Here is an 18,706-nt window from a genome sequence, read left to right on the forward strand (position 1 = left end):
GCCTCTCCACTGCCACTGAGGTTTTCTCTTCCACCTTCACCTGCCTCCAGCCTTCCCTGGAGGTCAGTGGCACCTCAGTGCATAAAAGCCATATAATTCATGTTGCTTCTCTGCCTGATTCCCATGGGATCGGGCTTCAGCACAGGGATTCAGTCCCAGCAACACCTGCCCTGCACCTGGCTGGGGGTGCTCATCTCTCTAGACGGTATCCACCTTGGTCCCGCCTAATTGCTTCCACCCATGACCAAAACACAATGGGGAGCCCTTCAAAGTCCTTCCCAGGCCAAGTTCAGGAGCATCAGAGCTCTGTGCAGATGTCCCATAAGAGGGCTTATTGATTTCAGCCCAAAGAGCATGACACCAATTGGAAGAGACTCTTCCCAAGCATTCTGCACCTGACAGAATCCTCTGGAGCCTCAAAAACCTTAAGGAGAGGGACCACGCTCCACCTGCAGAGCCAAGCCTTGGTCTGCACCCGTCTTCCCTTCATAGCCTCATCTCAGACACGATTTAGCTTCAGATTAGCTAAGGTGTGTAGGTGCCTCATCTCATCCATGTAGCTGGGAGCCACAAACCTCAACACCCTCCAGGACTTGGCCCTGACCTCCCCACAGCTGTAGTATGGTTGTGGGAATGGCACTCATCCTACCTGCAGCAGTGGGAGCACCACCAGTGTCCTGGCAGCAAGGCTCAAGGCCAAATCCTGCAGGGAATGTTGAAAGGCTGATGTAGCTCAATTTTCTTTTGGGTCCAATGCACTGACAGGGACTGCAAGCACCTTCCCTCCATCCCCATGGGCTGGGCAGAGCTATCAGTGCCTTGAATGTGGCTTATCTGAGCAAACACAGTTCCCAGCACAGCTACCTACATCCACTCAGTTTTCCAATTACTGTTTGAGATTGGCATCAACCATTACCGGTGTGGACACAACCAGCAACAGCTAACATAACTTATCCCAAAATGGAGGAACAAAATTACTGCCTCGCTACCTCCTTATCCAAATGCTCTCATGTTGGGGGATTAGACAAAAATAAAGCCCCAGAAGGAGAGGGCACAACCTCTGCTGTCTCACTGCAATACACAACTGCAATGATTTTTCCCCACCATAATCTTCATTTACTTTCTGGGTAGTCCAGGAAATGCAGTTGCTGACAAGACCAGGCCAGGATTTCTGTGCAAATCCGGTGACTCAGGAGGGACGTAGCGAGTTTCAGTGCAAGATTAATACAGTTTTTAATCCCCATAACTATTACTCACACGGCTCTTTATCACGGCTTGGCGCAATGCTGACGTTGAGCGCGGCCCTGTTTGTGCAGAGGCCCAGCAGAGCTGGTTCTCCCTGCCCTGAAGACCACCCGAGAGAGCCAGAGGTGGCATTTCCAGGGGCAGAGCTCGCAGCCAGGTCTCACAGACCTTGTGTCACTGCTTGTGATGCTATTAAAGGCATTAAAGGCCCCATGGGTGACTTCCCACCCCACTTACCATGCCCAGGCCCACGCAAGCGAAGACGAAGACGCTGAGTCTGAGCAGGGTCATCTCTGAGCAGCGACTGGCGAGTTTCCCAACCACCAAACCCTGGACAACCTGGCAAAGAAACGCATAAGCATCATTAAACCTGATATAACATAATAATTTAAACAAACTCAAAAGAGAATTGCTACTTTCTTCAAGCAAACGGGTTCTTCCATCAGGGTTTCTCTGACAAAGAAGGACCTCACTGTCACAGTAAATGACGGGAAGGTGTGATCCATTATTTCAAGTGTTTTGCTTTCTAGAGAGAGATCCATCCCATCAGATGGAAGTTCTACTCAGGGTGCATGCCTGAGTTTACCATTACTGCCTACTCAGCAGCAGTGACTGAAACTTTCTAAAAAGGCTTGCAGATACAACTTGTGATGTGTTTGTGAAATACAGTCAATGTTACGGTCTTCACTCCTGGCAGCTCCTCTCAAAGAAAAACTGCACATTTGTGAGCAAAGGAGGAAAATGTCTGTACCTTCTCTTGCCATTATTTTAAACTATAAATATACAAATTGGGTGGTTCATAATTTTTAGGCAGGAAACAAGTATGACGGAGATGCTAATATCCAGTCCCAGCAGTACATGCAGATGTAAAGGATGGGAACTGGTTCTACAGATTTTAAACAAAAACTGGGGGGGAGGGAGAGGGAAGGAAGAGCAAAGTATTAAAATCCCAGAAATTATTTAACTTTTCCAGCACTTTGCAGAGCACGGATTCCCTCTTTTATTTATCTGTTCAGCATCTCCCATACTTCAGGTGATCCTGGCCCAAGTGGACATGAGAGGAGAGAAGCTGGAAGAGATCATGGTTAAACAGTCTGACTACAATACAGGGAAGGGACTGATAGGGATCTACTGAGTTTCCCCTGCCTTGAAAGGCTTTGTTTAATCCAAATGAAAACCCCTCTGACTTGAAAGGAAAGCTCTAGTTCAAAATGCTTTGTTTCACTTTATTTCTGTGGCAGTCCAACCTGGAGAAAACTTCAGTGGTCTGTTTGGACCAGGAATGACACTACACTACACTCAGCCTTGTTTTGTTAGTCCTTAGGCAGAAATCCAAAGTCAGCTGAAAGGAAATGAGTGCAAAATAAATCAGAAAGTAAGTTATTAAACAGAAAAGATATGCTAATCTATAATAACCAGCTTTAAAAAAAAGACAAATAGCAATAAAGTGAAAATGAAGTTGACATAAAGAATAATAGCTACAAAATGAATATATTTCCAACAGCATACAACTGAATGGAAAACCATCAAAACTCAGCCCTTCACTTTGCTTCAGAGCACAAAGGATTTTTGACACGAGGGCACATCACACCAAGAAGACATTTTGGCTCCTTTTTTGTCATTGTCCCTGCCTTTGGCCAGGGCTTGAGAGCTTGGCTCACGTGTGCCCAGCTGCCACGTGCCACTGGCACGGCTCTGTGTGTCCTTCCTGGGTCATGGCACCTGTCAAGCAGCCTCTGGGACAGGAGGGCCTGCTGTGGCACGAGGCCTGGACAGTGCCTAGGGTGACCTGAATCATCCTGACCAAAAGCCCTGCCATGAGAGGAGGCTGATACCAGCCCCAGCAGCTCCTACTCCCGGGGTGGGTGGGGAAACCACTGAGTGACGCTCCATTAAGCTGAGTGCTCCAAAAAGGGAGAATCATCATTAACTTTTTGCAACTTCCCAGTCCCTCCTACAGCTGGGGCTGTGCTGAGTCACATGGGATGGGGGCTGAGCCTTGTCACAGGGCACGGATTGACTCAAGGGTGGCATCACCTGAGCCCCAGTTGAGCTCTGCTGAGCCATTGGAGGAAAGGAAACATTTCCCAATTTGCCCAGACTTGAATGGCATATTTTATTGGGATACACCGTGCAGGCACAGCCCAGTCCCTGCCCTTCCTTGAGTCATTAGGGTATAGCATCAGCAATGTCCCTGGTCTGGTGGCCATGGGAGTGGCATTCCCAAAACCACTGCCATCACTGCACACGAGCCCCTGTGGGAAGGCAGCAAGCACCACTGCAGCAGAGACAGGCTCTGAGCAGGCAGGAGCTGGGGATGTGCAGAGTGAGCTGCCCTCAGAGTCAGCAGAGCAGAGATGGTCCTCGTGACAATGCTGGCATCCCCCATGGGCTTTCCCACCACTTGGACTGTGGCAATGAAAAGCTCAAGGTAAAACATCCCTGCTGAATCAACCAGCTTGGCAAGGGGACTATTTCCAAGGGCAAGAATGAGCCCAAGTCACCCGCTTTCCCCTTGGCGCAGGGCAGCAATCCTTAGGTTGTACAGATGGCAGTCCCCCCACGAGCTCTCTGGGCTGCCTGCCTTCCTCCCCAGCAAGGGCACTGCTGATCCAGCCATGAGGCCCAGGCAGGCAAGGCCCATCACCCTGATTTTGGACACAGAGCCTTGATTTAGGCACTAGATAATATTTCCAGTCACCAGTAAGTCTGGCCTCACTTTCCAGTCTGAATTTAGACCTGAAAACCCATTACTTCCAGCCTGAAATTTTCCCTGAGTGCAGAGCTCCTGGGCTGGCATGAGCAGGAGGTGAAAGGAGGCTCATGTGCACTCTCCCATGTAAGATTTTGGACATGTGCTGCTGGTTTACTAGAACATAGCGGGGACATTCCAGGTGACTTGGCCATCACCACTCCTATGGACAAGCTCTGGTAGCTGATAAAGGGCATTTATCCTTATTTTTATTCTTACTGGTGTGTTCTGGGCTTTTTCCTTACACATAAATTCCCCTTGAGACCAACTGCAATGGGCCTTACCCTCCTGCATTTCATTTTGCCTGGATGGTGCTTGCCTTTGTAACCTGACCTCCTTTGAAGTCGGGGAAGAGCCAGTGTACCTGGCTGGAATGCCTTCTGCCATCAATAAACAAAAGAGAGAGGAAATTGTTTGCAAGTGAAATAACAGGCACTGCCTGTGGCTGTGTACATATGTCACAGGAAAAACCAACTCATCTTTTTTTCCGCCCCCCTCTCCTTCTTTGAAGGCAAATAAGTCTCCCAATAAATGCATAAGAACGGCCAAATCTCTGTTCATAATTTTCTGCATTCAGCAAGCTGGGGATTTGTTACACTAGTCCGGCAAATCACATGGAAAAATACCCTCTTGCCTCTATCACTGTGTTTGGTTTCTGGGAAAACAGCTGCTCCTCTTTGCTCAGAAAGGCCAATTACCCATTTGACTGTTAACCTCTAACAAATTTCAGGAACCCCTTCTTGCAGGATGGAAAAGACTATTTGGAAGTCCAAGGTGCTAGTGTTTGGAAGACTTTTGAAGTACCAGCCTTGCTGCTGAGCTGGCTGGCACCTGCAAGAAGCTGACCTCACCTGTGGAGGTCAGAGGAGCTGTGCAGATGCTCAGCTGCTCCTCTGAGCTCAGAGGACATGGGACTGTTGCTAAAGATTCCTCTATGAGCACCAATTCAAAGCCTGACAGAGCCCAGCAGCAAAATCAGTCCCCATTCACCTGCCAGCTTGGAACTGGAAAGCTGTGAGGTCGGGGAGGCAGACACAGCAGGCCAGATAAGCTGGTACAGCCTTGCAGAGGAGATGCAGGGCCCCATCCCTGCACAGATAGCATGATTCACATCAGAAGCTGCCTCCCACGCCCTGGACCCGTATCTCGCCTTTGAAATTGTGCCGGCTGGCAGTTCCCAGGCCAGCCCAGCTGGGGAGGGACCTGCTGGGGCAGGGCTCGGGGGTCAGCACGGTCCAGGGGCTTTTCTGCATGAGCTGAACGTGTGCAAAGTCCATGCTGGGGAAAAGGGAGCACTTTTACTGACACAGCCATGCCAGAAATCGCTTGAGTCGTTCAGGCCTTGTGGAGGAGCAGGAGGGCGGTGGGACTGGAAGGAGGGATGATGGTGAGGACCAAACTGCTGAAGGCAGCACTTTGCCAAGCAGGGGGAAGAGGATGGTGTGTTTTGCAAACTCCAGCCTAATCACTTTCTTTCCCCCTCCAACCCACCCCCTTGCACAGATATAAATCCTTCAAAGCGAGGAAACTGGAGAACTTTCTGTTTGTTGTTGCAAGGTCCTTTCACTAAGTGGGTTTTCCCCCCAGGCATACCTGGCTGTAATTAAATCCCTGGCTCTTTAATCATCTCTTTTGCTGTGTAGGGAGAAAAAAAAAAGCGAGAGGGACAGACTGGTGATAAGATGATACGCAATGTAAATCTCTCCTCCAGGAATCTCTCTCATCTTTTCAGGATCACTCCGTACCAACTTGTCCCTCCAGAAGCTGCACAGCTAGAGGTGGAGTTTGTATAACAATACAAATTTAAATGCAGTAAATAGAACAGATGTCTTATGATTTCTTGATCCTCAGGGTTATAAATATCTACCCCTTTGTCCCACCCAGAGTTTTGTTTGGTGCATTTTGCTTTGGGTTGGTTTTTTTAGAGAAAAAGTTCTTAAAGGGAAGTTTCACCCACCCCCTCCCATGGTTTGAAATCTAAGCATCAGATGTGACTTCAGATATCAACTGGGGACTCCAGGTATTTCACTTGCTTAATCCTCCAGCAGCATTTTCCAAGCCACATACTACACCTGGAAGGTGTTCATGCTATCATCACACTTCAAACTAAAAAAAAAAAAAAAAAAGAGTCTAGGTTCATTTCTGCCCATTACTCAAAATGAAATTATTTTAAACCATTATGAAATTAATTATTCTCTGGAGGGAGATGGAATGGCATTTCACACTGCCAGGCATTCACTCTGAGGGAAATCTTATTTGCATGGCTGCTCAGATGAGAGGGCTCTGGAAGCCCAGCCCTGGAGGACAGAGGGATTGTGTCCCTGACGGGCTCTCATAACTCTTGCCTGGAGACCTACCAGTGATCAGATAAAGATGCTTCCAGCACATCATGAGCAAGGGAATCTCTGCAGTGGTGCAGAGGCAGCTGGTGCAGAGGCAGCTCTCCTGCTGTCTGCCCTCCTCTCCTCATTTCGTTATCATCTCCCACACGACTTCTCTTCACCTGGCACAGTCCCAGCTCATCAGACAGCCCGACACTTTCAGGCTACTTCAAGAATCACTGCAGATACCTGGATTGCTTGAATCACCCCCATGTGCTACTTTCATTTCCCCATCAGTCCATTCCAGCCTCAGTCATATTCCATTTTCTAAGCCACAGCTCTGTTTCCCCATCAGACATTTCTTGTCTCAGTGCTGTCTCACTGCCTTCCCACCCCCCTTTGCTGACCTTCCTGGCTGTGTCCTGACCCAGACACAAGCCCCCTTCCCACCCCCACTGCACTTCACCCTGCCCACACTTTCCCATGTCCCCTGCTGCTGGATGATGCTCACCACAGGATGAGGTGAGCCTGAGGAGCTCTGGATGGGATCCCTCAGTGATGCCTGAATTGGTGGTGTCTAAACTAACATCCTCCATCTGCAAAGAGAGCAAACACCTCACCTCCTTGAGGGTCTATGTCTCTGTGCTGATTCCCCATGCAAAGAGCTGTTTGGTATAACAATGAAAAAGAATTTGAGTTGCCTACTTAAAATTAGGTGGACTGGCTCAAAGCCTCTCAAAATCTCCTCTGTAGGTACTCGGCAGCTGTCTTGAATGAGAGGAATGAGGAGAAACAGATTCTTACAGTGCATTGGCCACTTCTCACCACAGCAGGTCAAATGAGGTTGGGAAGCTGAAAAACTAGATTAAGCAATTGGAGCATAATATCCTTGGGGTGGGAGAGGAAGGCAGGAAGACACCATCACTATTTGAGTCATCCTGGGATTGCTGATCAGGCTGGGAAAGGGAGCTGCAACATTGCCTTCTGTAAGAGGAATATGTAAGCTTTGAGAATATTTAATTTAAAAAAATAGAAACTACAATAACACAAAGAAATAATTTCCACCCTAATTTCTTTAATGTTCCCTTCCAGCTATAAAAGTCCTTAAACACTATCTTTTTCAAGTCCAGGAAGAGATGCAACCATGGGGGACAGGTTTCCTCTAACAGAAGGGCTCAGGGCAAGTTCAATGGGATGGGAAAATCCTCACAATGATTTACAGCAAGGCAAACTAAAGAGTAAAAAAAAATCAAAGCTGAGTATCTGGCTGATGAAATTGACTGAAAATTACACTGTATTCCTCATGAATAAAGCTGTCATTTACTCAAGTGAAATGGGGAAGCCAGTCAGCAGATATTAATCATCATTCACCTATCCAGATTGGTGGAATTCACTTGCACCCTAATCTGCATTTGTATCTCAGCAGTATCAATTCACTGTACAGCAGAAACAAATGCATCTGAAATGCCAGCTTGGGCAACACAAGCAGCTCTGGGGCTCAGCAGGACAGAGCCAGCACACCTCTATTCCCTGCAACCCAAACAGAAAGCAGCCATGAAACACTAACCCAGACACCACCCCCAAGAGATCTCTTTGGGTGGTTCTAGACAGATACCTGAAAGTAAAGACATGAATTCTAATGTTTTACAATAATTTAAAAGCCAGAGAGTGAGGGTTCAGTCTGGTCCAGTTGAGGATCTTGTCCTGCATAAACCAGAGTAGAGTTTGGAACTGCCACTGTAGGATGGTCTTAGCAATATGGATAGAAACTGCATGGATGTATGAAAGAAAACTGCCTGGCTGATAAAAGCCAGTTTCTGTGCCAAACGTCCCAAGGCAAAGACTCCCCAGCAGAGCAGATGCTGCACCTGAGCCTGCAGGGCCCTGCTGGGTTGGATTGTGGCAATAGGAGTGATTGGCCTCTGTGGGATGAAACTCTGTGACTCTGGGAAGGGTCAGGTCCCTGGTTAGCCTGGCACCTGACCATCCATGAGGAAGCAGAGTATGCTGTAATTCCCATATCTTCCAGGGCTGTGTCTCTGTGTGGGGTGGCCCAGCAGGGCAGAGGAGGTGACCTTATCTGCGGCAGTTTCAACCAAACTAACCAGGGGAACAATGGCACTGAAGGCACATAGTTATTCCAGACATAACAGCAGTGTCCTCAAGACAGATATCCTGGGCCTAGCAGCAGAGTGCAGGCTCCATCTAGCCACACAAAGCCACTCCTTACAAGAGCCATTGCTGCCCACCTTACCCACTCCAACAAGCACACCACAGCCATGCTGCAGCTCCACATCTGATTTCTGCCTGTGTAACAGGGGTTTAAGTGACATGTCTAAAGTTAAAAGCCCAGCTCTGGGGATTCCTCCTGCATTCAGAAGGGGAAGAAGATTTGGGACAGTGACTTGGCCCCTCTAAAACCTGAGTGATTCCTGCAGATCCTGGTCTAGGAGGCAGCATACAAGGCTAACATAGGGAAAGCCTCTGAAAGCAGTGGAGTGTGGGTCAGAAGCTTGCTTGTGCACTGGCAAACTGGTCTTCTTCCCAAAGAGGCTGAATGGGACTGCATTCAGCAGGTTGGGGATGTTCACAGGACCAAGAGACAGCTATTCCAAAGCCACCCTCACAGGAGGGACATGGCAAAGGCACCATCTGCTCAGCTCCAATTTACACTGCAGAATCCAGCTGCTGATGTACAGCTATGCCTGGCTGCTGCTCTACCAAGATGCCCAGATCTGGTGAGAGCAGGCCAGAGCCCAAGTGACTGACAACACCATGCCAAATCCAAATCACAAAGGAAGCAGCCTGAGCTGCCATTCCCCAAATGAGAAGCTCTCACAGGAACTCTGTGGCAATACCCATGAAATGAAGAGGATTTAATAACAAGACCACTCTCCTTCAGGATATTGCTTAACTTGCATTCCTACCTTGGGGCTTGGTTATAACCATCTGCTGCTCCTTCTACAAAATTATTAAGCCTCTTCCTCCAAAAGGAACACTCTGCTATAATACAACACTGCACATTTTTGACCCCTTAGTACTGCCTAATTCAGCTGACTTTTCCCTTTTACCCATTTTGGTAGCCTCCTAACCATGCTTTGTCACCCACCTTTCTGCTTTCTGTGCTTTGGTGTTGTTTTGTTTTTTTGTGTTTTTTTTTTTTTTTCTTTTTTTTTTTCTTTTTTGGGAATCACAAGCTTGCTGTGCTTGTTTCCATGCAGCAGAAACAAGTTCTTCTACACTGAAGGGATCTTCAGTGAAAACACCAGTAAGGTTGTCTGCTTTCCTGACTATACAGGGTGCTACTATATAAATGCAAATCAACTAACCTGCACCAGGAAAAACCTCAGCCAAGGCACTTCAGCTTCAATGTAAGTTTTGTTACAAAACCCAGGACATATCAGTCCAAGGAAATTTTAGCTCCACAGCTTAAAGATCCACAGAGAGGGACAAGGGGAAGAAAGCTTTCAGGACACTCCTTGCTTCAATTTCTTCCCATTCCAAGGAACAGAATAAATTGGAGTCACTTCTCTTTTTGAGGCTAAATGCCATATGGCAGAGCTAGGATTTGCCTGTCAATAATGCACCTGGATTTGGAAGAGCATGTGTCCAGAAGGTAGTGAATTAGGTAGCAGTGCTGCAAGCTAATCTGTCCAAGAGGGGGACTTGCACTTCACTTACCATTTGAAGGACACCAAAATATGACATCAGATATCCAGACTCCACTGCTTCCAAGCCAAAGAAATCCATAGAGATGATGGAAAACATAATCATGAACAAACCTGGAGGGAGGGTTAATGCAAAGAGTACATCAATACACTTGCAGTGCATGTAATAGCCAAACCCTGCTCCCAATCACCGCCAGTCCAAGTCAGTAGCTCTCCCTGGGTTTTCCAGCACTGGGTATAAACATGAACATAATCCTATTCAAAGTAATTGTAGTAATTTAATCTTTAAATGTTAACTTTTTTATCCCCCTTACTTTCATCTTTAAGTAATGTGACTATGTAGGCTGTAGTTTCAGCTGTTAATTATAAACTGGTAAATATTTGTATCACTGAAGCCAGGCTAACCATTAAGACAGCAAGAAAACATTTGTTCAGACAAGACTGTAACCATAAAAATAATCTGATTGGATTCCTCACCCCTTTTGCCTGACTTAAGATATTCAGTGTGGGGAGCAGCCCAGTGACATCAGCCAAAATGCAGTGGCTTCACTGCACACCTCAGCAACGATGTCTGGGGCATGTGGAAAATCTCTTGTGAGGACAATGATAGCAATGTCAACACAAGCAGTCAGGAAAGTATGGGCAGAAAGAGCACAGACCAGGTCTGCTTTGCAATTGAGGCAATTTCTGCAAAGTGTAACAGAGAACATCCACTCAATCTCAAATGAAAATACAATAGTGTGTGTTTTCCCCACTGCCAAACATACACAAACACAGGCGTGCTTGCACATGCTCCCAGCCTCACAGAGAGAGCCATGAAATTAAAAATATGTCAAAACACTGCACTTCAAGTGTGGTGTGGGGTAAGAGTCTGCTGCTTCCCACAGTGTCTTGTGCACCTGAGATGGACCAAGACAGGAGGAAATTGGGGCTCTCTGCGTGTGAAGAACCCCACAATGTGCCTGTTAGAGACCACTGATCCTTCTGGGAGAGAAGAGACCAGATGACTTTCAGCAGTCCTGCCTTTCCTTGTAAGACTCTCTGAGTTATAAAGACTGGGTAAAAAGGGAGCCTTGTTCCTCTCCTTCCTGCAAAAACCAGAATGCAGGAGGCAATGTGTGAGGACTGAGAAGACAGCTGGTGGTTGGCAAAGTGACATGGCATGGGGAGGATTTGCCAGCTTTTCCTGGAAGGATGAAGAGGGTCATTCCAGATTGCTGGAAGGATTCGCTTCCTAAGGAACAAGAACAACTCCACTGCATCCAGCAGCCCAACCCCAGCCCAACCAGTGCAGCACCTGCAGCAACAAGGAGCTGCCTCCAGGCACCCCAAGCCTTTGCCTGGAGGGAGCACTGCCCTCCCATCCCAGGACCTGCCACAAAGCCTTCCTGAGCCCCACCAGAGACATGTCCTCCCCTTTAACAGAGTAGCTGCACCCCAGCTGGCTCCATGGGGTTGGGAGAGAGGGATGGGGGCAGGAAGGGAGCCCTGCTTTTCTGCTCTCCAGCTGTGTGGAGAAGGTGTCTGGGAGCTGGGGCTCATGAAGATCTATGGCTTCACCACACCCCTCCATGGAGAGCACCCCATTCTTATCCAGTTTCTTTGAAATTGCTCTCAGCTCAAGCCAGCTTAAGGTAACATGCAAATTCCAGTATTTACTCACAACAGCCAAATCAGGCAACAGGGTTGCACATGTTTATAAAAGGCACATGTGACAAAATGAAAGAAAAACCACACTTGGTTTCACTTGTAGGAAGATGAGATGGAAGCAGGAGCTCGCCCTCAATCCTGCACCCCTCTGCAGGTACCACCTAGGAGGGGCTTGGCCTCCCTGCATACCTGATGCCTCCTCCTGGTACTGTGCTCCAGCTTCTACAGCTCCTCTCCCCTTTGAAGTCCCTCATCAAGTTAAGACAGATTTGGATCTTTCTCCTCCAAACAAGCTGCCTTCTTTCTGAGCAGAGGAATAGGCTGTGCTCTTAAATTAGAATTACACATTGCACAGCATCCCTGGAGGTGCAAAGGTCTCATTTTCAGATGGGTGTCACCCCCTGTGCCTGCAGGGTCCCTTAAAGCTGCCTGGAGGAGGGAGACCCCCTTGCCCCTCTTCTCTCAGAAACTAAGGTGGTCTCTCCCACTGGTAACACATTTCTTGATGAAACCCACAAGGCAAGCCTCAGATTGAACTAAAAAAATATGTTATGTTCATTGGAACAAACATTTCTCACAAAGATCTCAGCAGGTTCCCAGCTGGGTAGGCTGCAGGTCAGCTGAGTGCAGCACATAAATAATGATAAGCCTCAGTCCATGCTGACAGGCTCAACATGGGGGAAAAAAAAAAAAGGAAAATGGCATAAAATACCCTCAGAAAACATGCCTTTTTCAAGGTCTATGAAAAGGGTGAAAACAACTTTTTTTCCTTAGAAAACCCAGCATCAGTGGGATGAGTAACAAAGGTCATGCAGCAGAAAGCAGGGAAATGGCTTGTGAGATGCAGTAACAGTGACAAAAAGCACCAAGGAAAATCAGGAGTGCAAACCCTATTTAAAAAAAAAAAAAGTTCCATGTCTGAAAGCAGCCTGTAGTTTTGGAGGGCCAGTTTAGCAATCCCTACAGCAAGATGGTGTGAGAAGGCAAGCACAGCCTCTGGGAGCTCATCACAGCCCTGCTACACTGGACTGGAAATGTGATGAGATGCAGAGCCCCAAGGCTCGCTGCAAAACATTGCTCCACACGTGGAAGAAAATCCTTGAAAAAATGGGATGCAGGTGCTAAAGCAATCATGCTGAAACCAGATTTTCCAAAGGGATTAGGCAGCCAAAGATTCATACAAGCAGCTATTTATCAATATTTTCAAGGCCCTGGTGATTTCTTGTCAATGAGAGTTATGTTTGATATTTTTATTCCCTTGTTTTTCTTTCTGTCTCTATCTACCCCAATGCAGTGAGGCTCTCTTTTCCCAGGTCAGCTGAGAAGATAACTGGCTGTGCTGGAGCTCTCTGCTGCCTCCCAATCCCTGGCAGCTCCTTTCCTGCAAGAGGCACAGAGCCCATGTCTCTGCTTTTATGCAACACAGGGAGGAGGTTCCCAGCACTGCAGCCCTCCCAGGGAGGTTCTTTCGGTCTCAAACCAGCTAATTTTAGACAACAATGAGATCCATAAGGAACAAAAGATTTTCTTTGCTGTATATCACAAACCTGTTTACAAAGTAAATAGAAAACAGTCTGTAATTTGGGCAATCTAATTAATTATACAGTTGCAGCCTGGGGATGAAAGGTAAATGAGCTCATGAGGAGCTCAGCCTCCAGCTGTGAGCTGCAGAGAATTAGGGATGGCCAGATCCCCTTTCAGCTGCCAGCAGTTTGGTCAGTGACCTGAAGTGAAGAGAGACCTGCAAAGAGAAGTCACTAGGATTTTAATCACTCCTATGATTTTAATTACTCCTCACTGTAGTGGGAGTGCTATAGCCCCAAGTGAACCTTCTCCTACCCTTACAGAAATACTGACAGACTGAAATCCCAGTGCCTGCCTTAAATCCCAGCTTCACTGTCTCCATCCTCTTTGCCTAGAAACTGCCTTGCAGCTTTGGGCAGGAGATGTTTATTTTGGTCAGTGAGTATTTTTGCTTTGCACAGGGAAAGGAGAATGGATTCTGTAACAGGCAGGAATTTGCATTTCAGCAGGAATGTCTAAAGCAAAGTGCATTTTGCCTGGCCTTTGGAAAAGAGAAAGCACACAGGAAATTACTGTGGGAAGCTCACATGGATGCAGTCTCAGGCATTTTTAACAGAGAAATGAATGCTACTCTAAGATGAGAAATGAGTCAGAATCAGCTAAGAAAACCCTTGTAAAACATTCTCATTCTGTGAAATGCTGTCATTTTATACACTTTTTAGAGTGCAGTTTTAGAAGTTTATTGTATTAAGAACCAAAAGAATTGCACTGTTAGGTCAAGCCAGCAGTGGTTTGAGACTGCATCCTGTCTCCAGGGTCAGGGGTAGAACCAACTGGCATTACTGATCTCAGCCCATACCAGCTACACACAGCAAGGGAAAAAAACCCAGAAATCCTTTAATTCCAGCTCCAGCTGGACTCATTCCCCCAGAGATACAGCAAGAAATAACAGATGAGCCTGACCAAGCCCAGGAGTGCCATCCCCTTCCGATTCAGCCACATTCCACAGCCAAATTCACTTTCATCTGTAAACTGAATTTACAGTTTACAAATTAGCATTTAATTTGTAAATCATGTTTCATGTTCTTTAAACTTCAAGGGCTTCTCCAGACAAAAATGAACTGGAAAAAGATACAAAGTCTAAAAGCAAGGGTGCCTTAAGTCCCTTCTTAGGATCCCTGTTTGGAAGGGAAGTGCCTTAGTTTGTTTAGATGCATGATACACACGTTATGATGTGCACAAAACTCAGTTCTTGAAATCATCCTCAAGAGAAACTGGACTTTTTGGGTTGAATGGGAAAAGAGCTGTGAAGGCTTTGTCTGTGGAAGGGCAGAGAACATCACCCTGTCCTTCCACATCACTGATGAGGATGACTTGCAGCTTGTCTCTAGTCAGGTGTGTGGGGAAAGAAGTTAGAGGGTAGGCAAAACTGAAGATTATTAAATTATGGCCAGGGATACATAGTCAGGCAAATAGAGGGATATGAACCCTGCCAGGACAGCAGCTGACTCCGAGGAAGCAGGGAAAGAGATGGGTTTGGGAAAGGATTGAAGGATCAGTGAGTTCCTACCATGACACAACCAGCAGAATAAATAAGGAAGAGATGAACAAGCATCCCCATCAATGTGCTAGGGAAGACACATGCTGTGGGTCCCCTGTGTGCAGCTCAGCCCTCTCATCCATCAGCAATTTTTAATTGCTGGGAAAAAGGTTAGGATACACCTTAAAATCACTAAGTAAAATCAGGAAGGACCTCGTTTTTTCTGGCAGAGGAAAACCAATTTTTTTCTGCTCTGAAGAGCTTACAACACAAAGAGAAATGACAGACAAGAGGAAAAAACATTTGCAGTGAGGGAGATGGAGAGATTAAATGATTTGCCAAAACTCCCAGATGCAGCTTGTGACAAGTAACGTGTTGGACATTTAAGTCCCAGGCTTTTGACCCTGTGTAGCTGAGACTACCTGAAAGCACCCAGCATCAAGTTAGGAGGTGAATCCTCACTGCTCTGTGACCAAAAGCAATGTGCTTTCAGAAACTTGAGACAAGTCTGGCCTACATCATCCTATTCTAAATGCATCAGCAATGATGGGTAATGGGTGAGATTTACCTATGGGAAGTCCAGCAAACACCTTGACTATGAAAACTTCCATCACTCCCGGAAACTTCATCAGACGCAGGATTTCTCTGATGCTAAACAAGCTGCCAGACGGTGATGTGCCTGCAGAGGATGACATATGGGTTAATATTCTGATTATACAGGCTAAGGGTAGAAAGCAGCAAACTCTGAGACTCTGCTCAGGTTAAAAACCCACCCAAAACCCACATCTCTGCTGCACCAGCTTTGTGCTGGTGGTAGGAGGTTGGGAGCTGGTGCCAGGTCTGCATGTAGAGGAATCCTGAGACAGTGGGGTTTCCTCCCCTGTCAGACAAAACTAACCCCCAGCAGGAGCTCCACAATCACCTTTTCTGAGACTGGAAGACTGCAATTCTACATGGAAGAGTGATCAATATATTTGGAATAATCCTCTTCCATAAGCTCAGCTTCGACATTGAAGCATCAGCATCTCAGTGCTGGAGCCTTTTTGCCCTTAAATCAATTCCAAAGTCCTTCAGCAGTTCTTGCTGCATGTCAATCCCCTGCCCTTTTTCATGTACTGTTTTTCAGAAACACAAAATACTCACTGTGCTCTGGCCTGTGATGGTCTGACTTTGGTTTAGTCTGAGAAGGGATCCAAAGCACTGCTATCAGGGTGTTGATGAGACTTCCCACCAGCCCAACATATGTAGGAACATAAACACTGGAAACAGAAAAAATAGAGCTAATGGATAAATACCATCAACAAGGTGTTTATACTTCCATCCTGCAAAGGCTTGGGCATTTGGATGAGGAACAGTTTCCCTTTCAAGTCACACTACATAAGGCATTAAAAGAACTCACATCCTTTCATGGAGGGTTTGGAGATGACCACAGTTTGAAATTTCACCAAAAGATGGTGAAATTTTTATCAAGATGGTTATAAGGGTATAATACAATGCTTTTGAATCTCTAAGTGTCAGGGGAAAAGAGCTTTTCTTGGTTTAATGAAGCTTAGAAATCTTCCCACAGAAAGCACAGCATCTGCTTGTTAGAATCCACCTAATCCTTGTCTAATCCCCAAATTCATTAATCTAAGTCTTATCTCACTCCTTGAAATTTCTCAGTGAAATAAAATGAACTTAAGGAAAGTACTCAGGATGATTAAGGATGTAGAATACGGCCTACAAGCAGAACTAAACCCACCAGGGAGATGATACCATTTGAAAAGAAGGCATTAAAAATAAAAACACGACTAAAAAACCTTCTGAGAAGGTAAACAGCATTTTGACTGATGCACTTATTTTTCTCCAAAGGTGCCACAAACCAAACCAATATCAATGACCAAACCAAGTTCAGCTATCTCTCAGAGCCCCAAACACTGAATCTTTAACAGAAGTGGGGCCACATCCTTGGATGTAGACACAGTGAACAGCAATTTTTAACTATAGTTGTACAATGATAAAAAGGAACAATTACAACTTATCTAAAAAACACAAACATTAAAAAGTCAATAGAGCCAGTAATTAGTCCCCAGTTATCACTGTCCTCTTAAAAGAGAAGATTAGGAAATTACTCTTCCTAGTGTTTCAGGGTATGTGGGAAGATTCCACAGTCTAAGGGACTTTAATGTTAACAAACACGGTAGAGCAAAGTCCAGGCCTGGAAGACTGAAACTGAGAGAAGTCAAGCTGAAAACAAAGAGATAAGTTTGTTTTAACACTGAGAGCAATTATCCACTAAACCAGCTCATTAAAAGTCTCCCCCATCATGAGAACCCAGTTAGTTGTAGGGTTTCCTAAAACCTGTGCTTGAAACCAACCACAGCAAGCAGGTTTGGGGTGGAAATGCCCAGCAGAAGCACCAAACGTTGATGTCATGTAGGGCACAAGACAAAGTGACCACCAGGGTGCCTTGGAGGCATCCAAATTTAAGCTTTTTGGACTTCAGCAAAGTAATGCCTGGATTTCAGCAGAGAAGGCTTTGAAGTTTTGCAGATCCCTGCAGCCTTGGAGGTGAGTGTGCCATCCCTGCATTGCCAGCAACCTGTGCTGCCACATGTAAGATGTAAAAGTGATCTGTGAGCCCCCAGCTGATGCTCCCTGTGATCCTGCTGATTAGACACTGCTTATTGCCTGTTTTTTTACTGCTGATTTCCTTGCCAGGCTATGGTGCATGTTTTTCATTAAATAACCAGCAGCACCAATTGTAAAAGCCTCAAGTTTCCTCCATGCTAGACAAAGGTGCAGTCTGAATAATTTCTGGAGTATTATTTAAGCCACAGAGCAAGACAGTCAAGGATTGAGATGCAAACAAGTAACAAAATCATCAGAGAACAAATATAAATATACATATTATACACACGCACACATATTCCCACTAACAGTAACAGCGAAATCCCAGCTGAATATTTTAATTCTCATTAATTATTATTAAAACAACAAAGCCAGATAATATCTTTCTACAAAAGGATTTAGCACAGTAATTTAGACCTGCTGCCTTCCATCCACCAAGCTGCTTCACTAATTAACTCAGACCACAAAATTAATCATTTACTGGATCATTACTTTTCATTTTTAGTGCAGTAGATTGCCACTTGCTAAATTAAAATTATATGCCAAGCAGTTCCCAAACTACTAAAATCAAATTTGTGGACAAAAATTTTTTATCCAAGACATCCAGAATTTCTACTTTGCATTGCAACATAAAGTAAATTTACTAAGAAAATAAAAAGGATAAAATAACCAAAATAATAGTTGCAGCTGGCTAAATGTGTGTGTGGGGTGTGATAATTTTTTTTTTTTTTTTGGTTGTCTGGTTGGTTTTTTTTTTCTGGGAGTTTCTCTATTTCAAGCTTTCATTCTGATATATAAAACACATCTCAAAATTTTTCATCAGCCAGAAGAACTTCCTTTCCAGCCCTACTTTTCCCTGAGGTTGTCCAGAATCCCACATACCAATGTAAATATGTTTTACTCTTCATATCCAAGAAGAATTACAGTAAGCAATGACAGAAGGATCACTCTGTAAAACTATAAGCAAATAATGCCCTGTGCTTACTTCACTGCAAGCACAGGACTGTTAATTCACTGCTGTGAAAGGGAGAGGAGAACCTTGACAATTTACATGTTTGGGAAAACTTGGGCTTGATATAACAAATTTGTGAAATTTTACATGGCTGCTTGCTGAAATCAGAGAAATCCAGTAAAATATGGAGCTCAAAACTGTGTTTCCCACACAAGCCTGAAGCAAAGTCATCTGAAAATCCCTTTTCCTAAGCACATCTTTCTGTTGGTGCTCCATCTTTTTCCATTAAGCACTGTCATTCCTTGATGGAATGGTGAGGAAAGTACACCCTACAGTTAGGTGCTCTCCTATCTCATCCTTCAGCAGGGACAAATGCTGAAATTTGACAAAACTCACCTGTGTCCTGGAAACCACCTTTTGCATTTGTTTGCTGGCTCATTTAAG

General features: G+C 45.6%; 1 protein-coding gene across 1 annotated transcript in view; it reads right to left on the reverse strand.

Annotated features, from left to right (window-relative positions):
• Positions 1-18,706, reverse strand: part of SLC22A18 (solute carrier family 22 member 18) — a 58,780-nt gene that overhangs the window by 7,569 nt on the left and 32,505 nt on the right. Inside the window, exons 5-8 of the mRNA XM_058807402.1 lie at positions 15,844-15,959; positions 15,269-15,379; positions 10,000-10,100; positions 1,483-1,584 (exon numbers count right to left, since the gene is read on the reverse strand). Coding sequence (XP_058663385.1) covers positions 1,483-1,584; positions 10,000-10,100; positions 15,269-15,379; positions 15,844-15,959 — 430 coding nt within the window. The remainder of the gene's footprint in view (positions 1-1,482; positions 1,585-9,999; positions 10,101-15,268; positions 15,380-15,843; positions 15,960-18,706) is intronic.

Source organism: Ammospiza caudacuta, chromosome 6, assembly GCF_027887145.1.
Source record: "Ammospiza caudacuta isolate bAmmCau1 chromosome 6, bAmmCau1.pri, whole genome shotgun sequence".
Classification (NCBI taxonomy): domain Eukaryota; kingdom Metazoa; phylum Chordata; class Aves; order Passeriformes; family Passerellidae; genus Ammospiza; species Ammospiza caudacuta.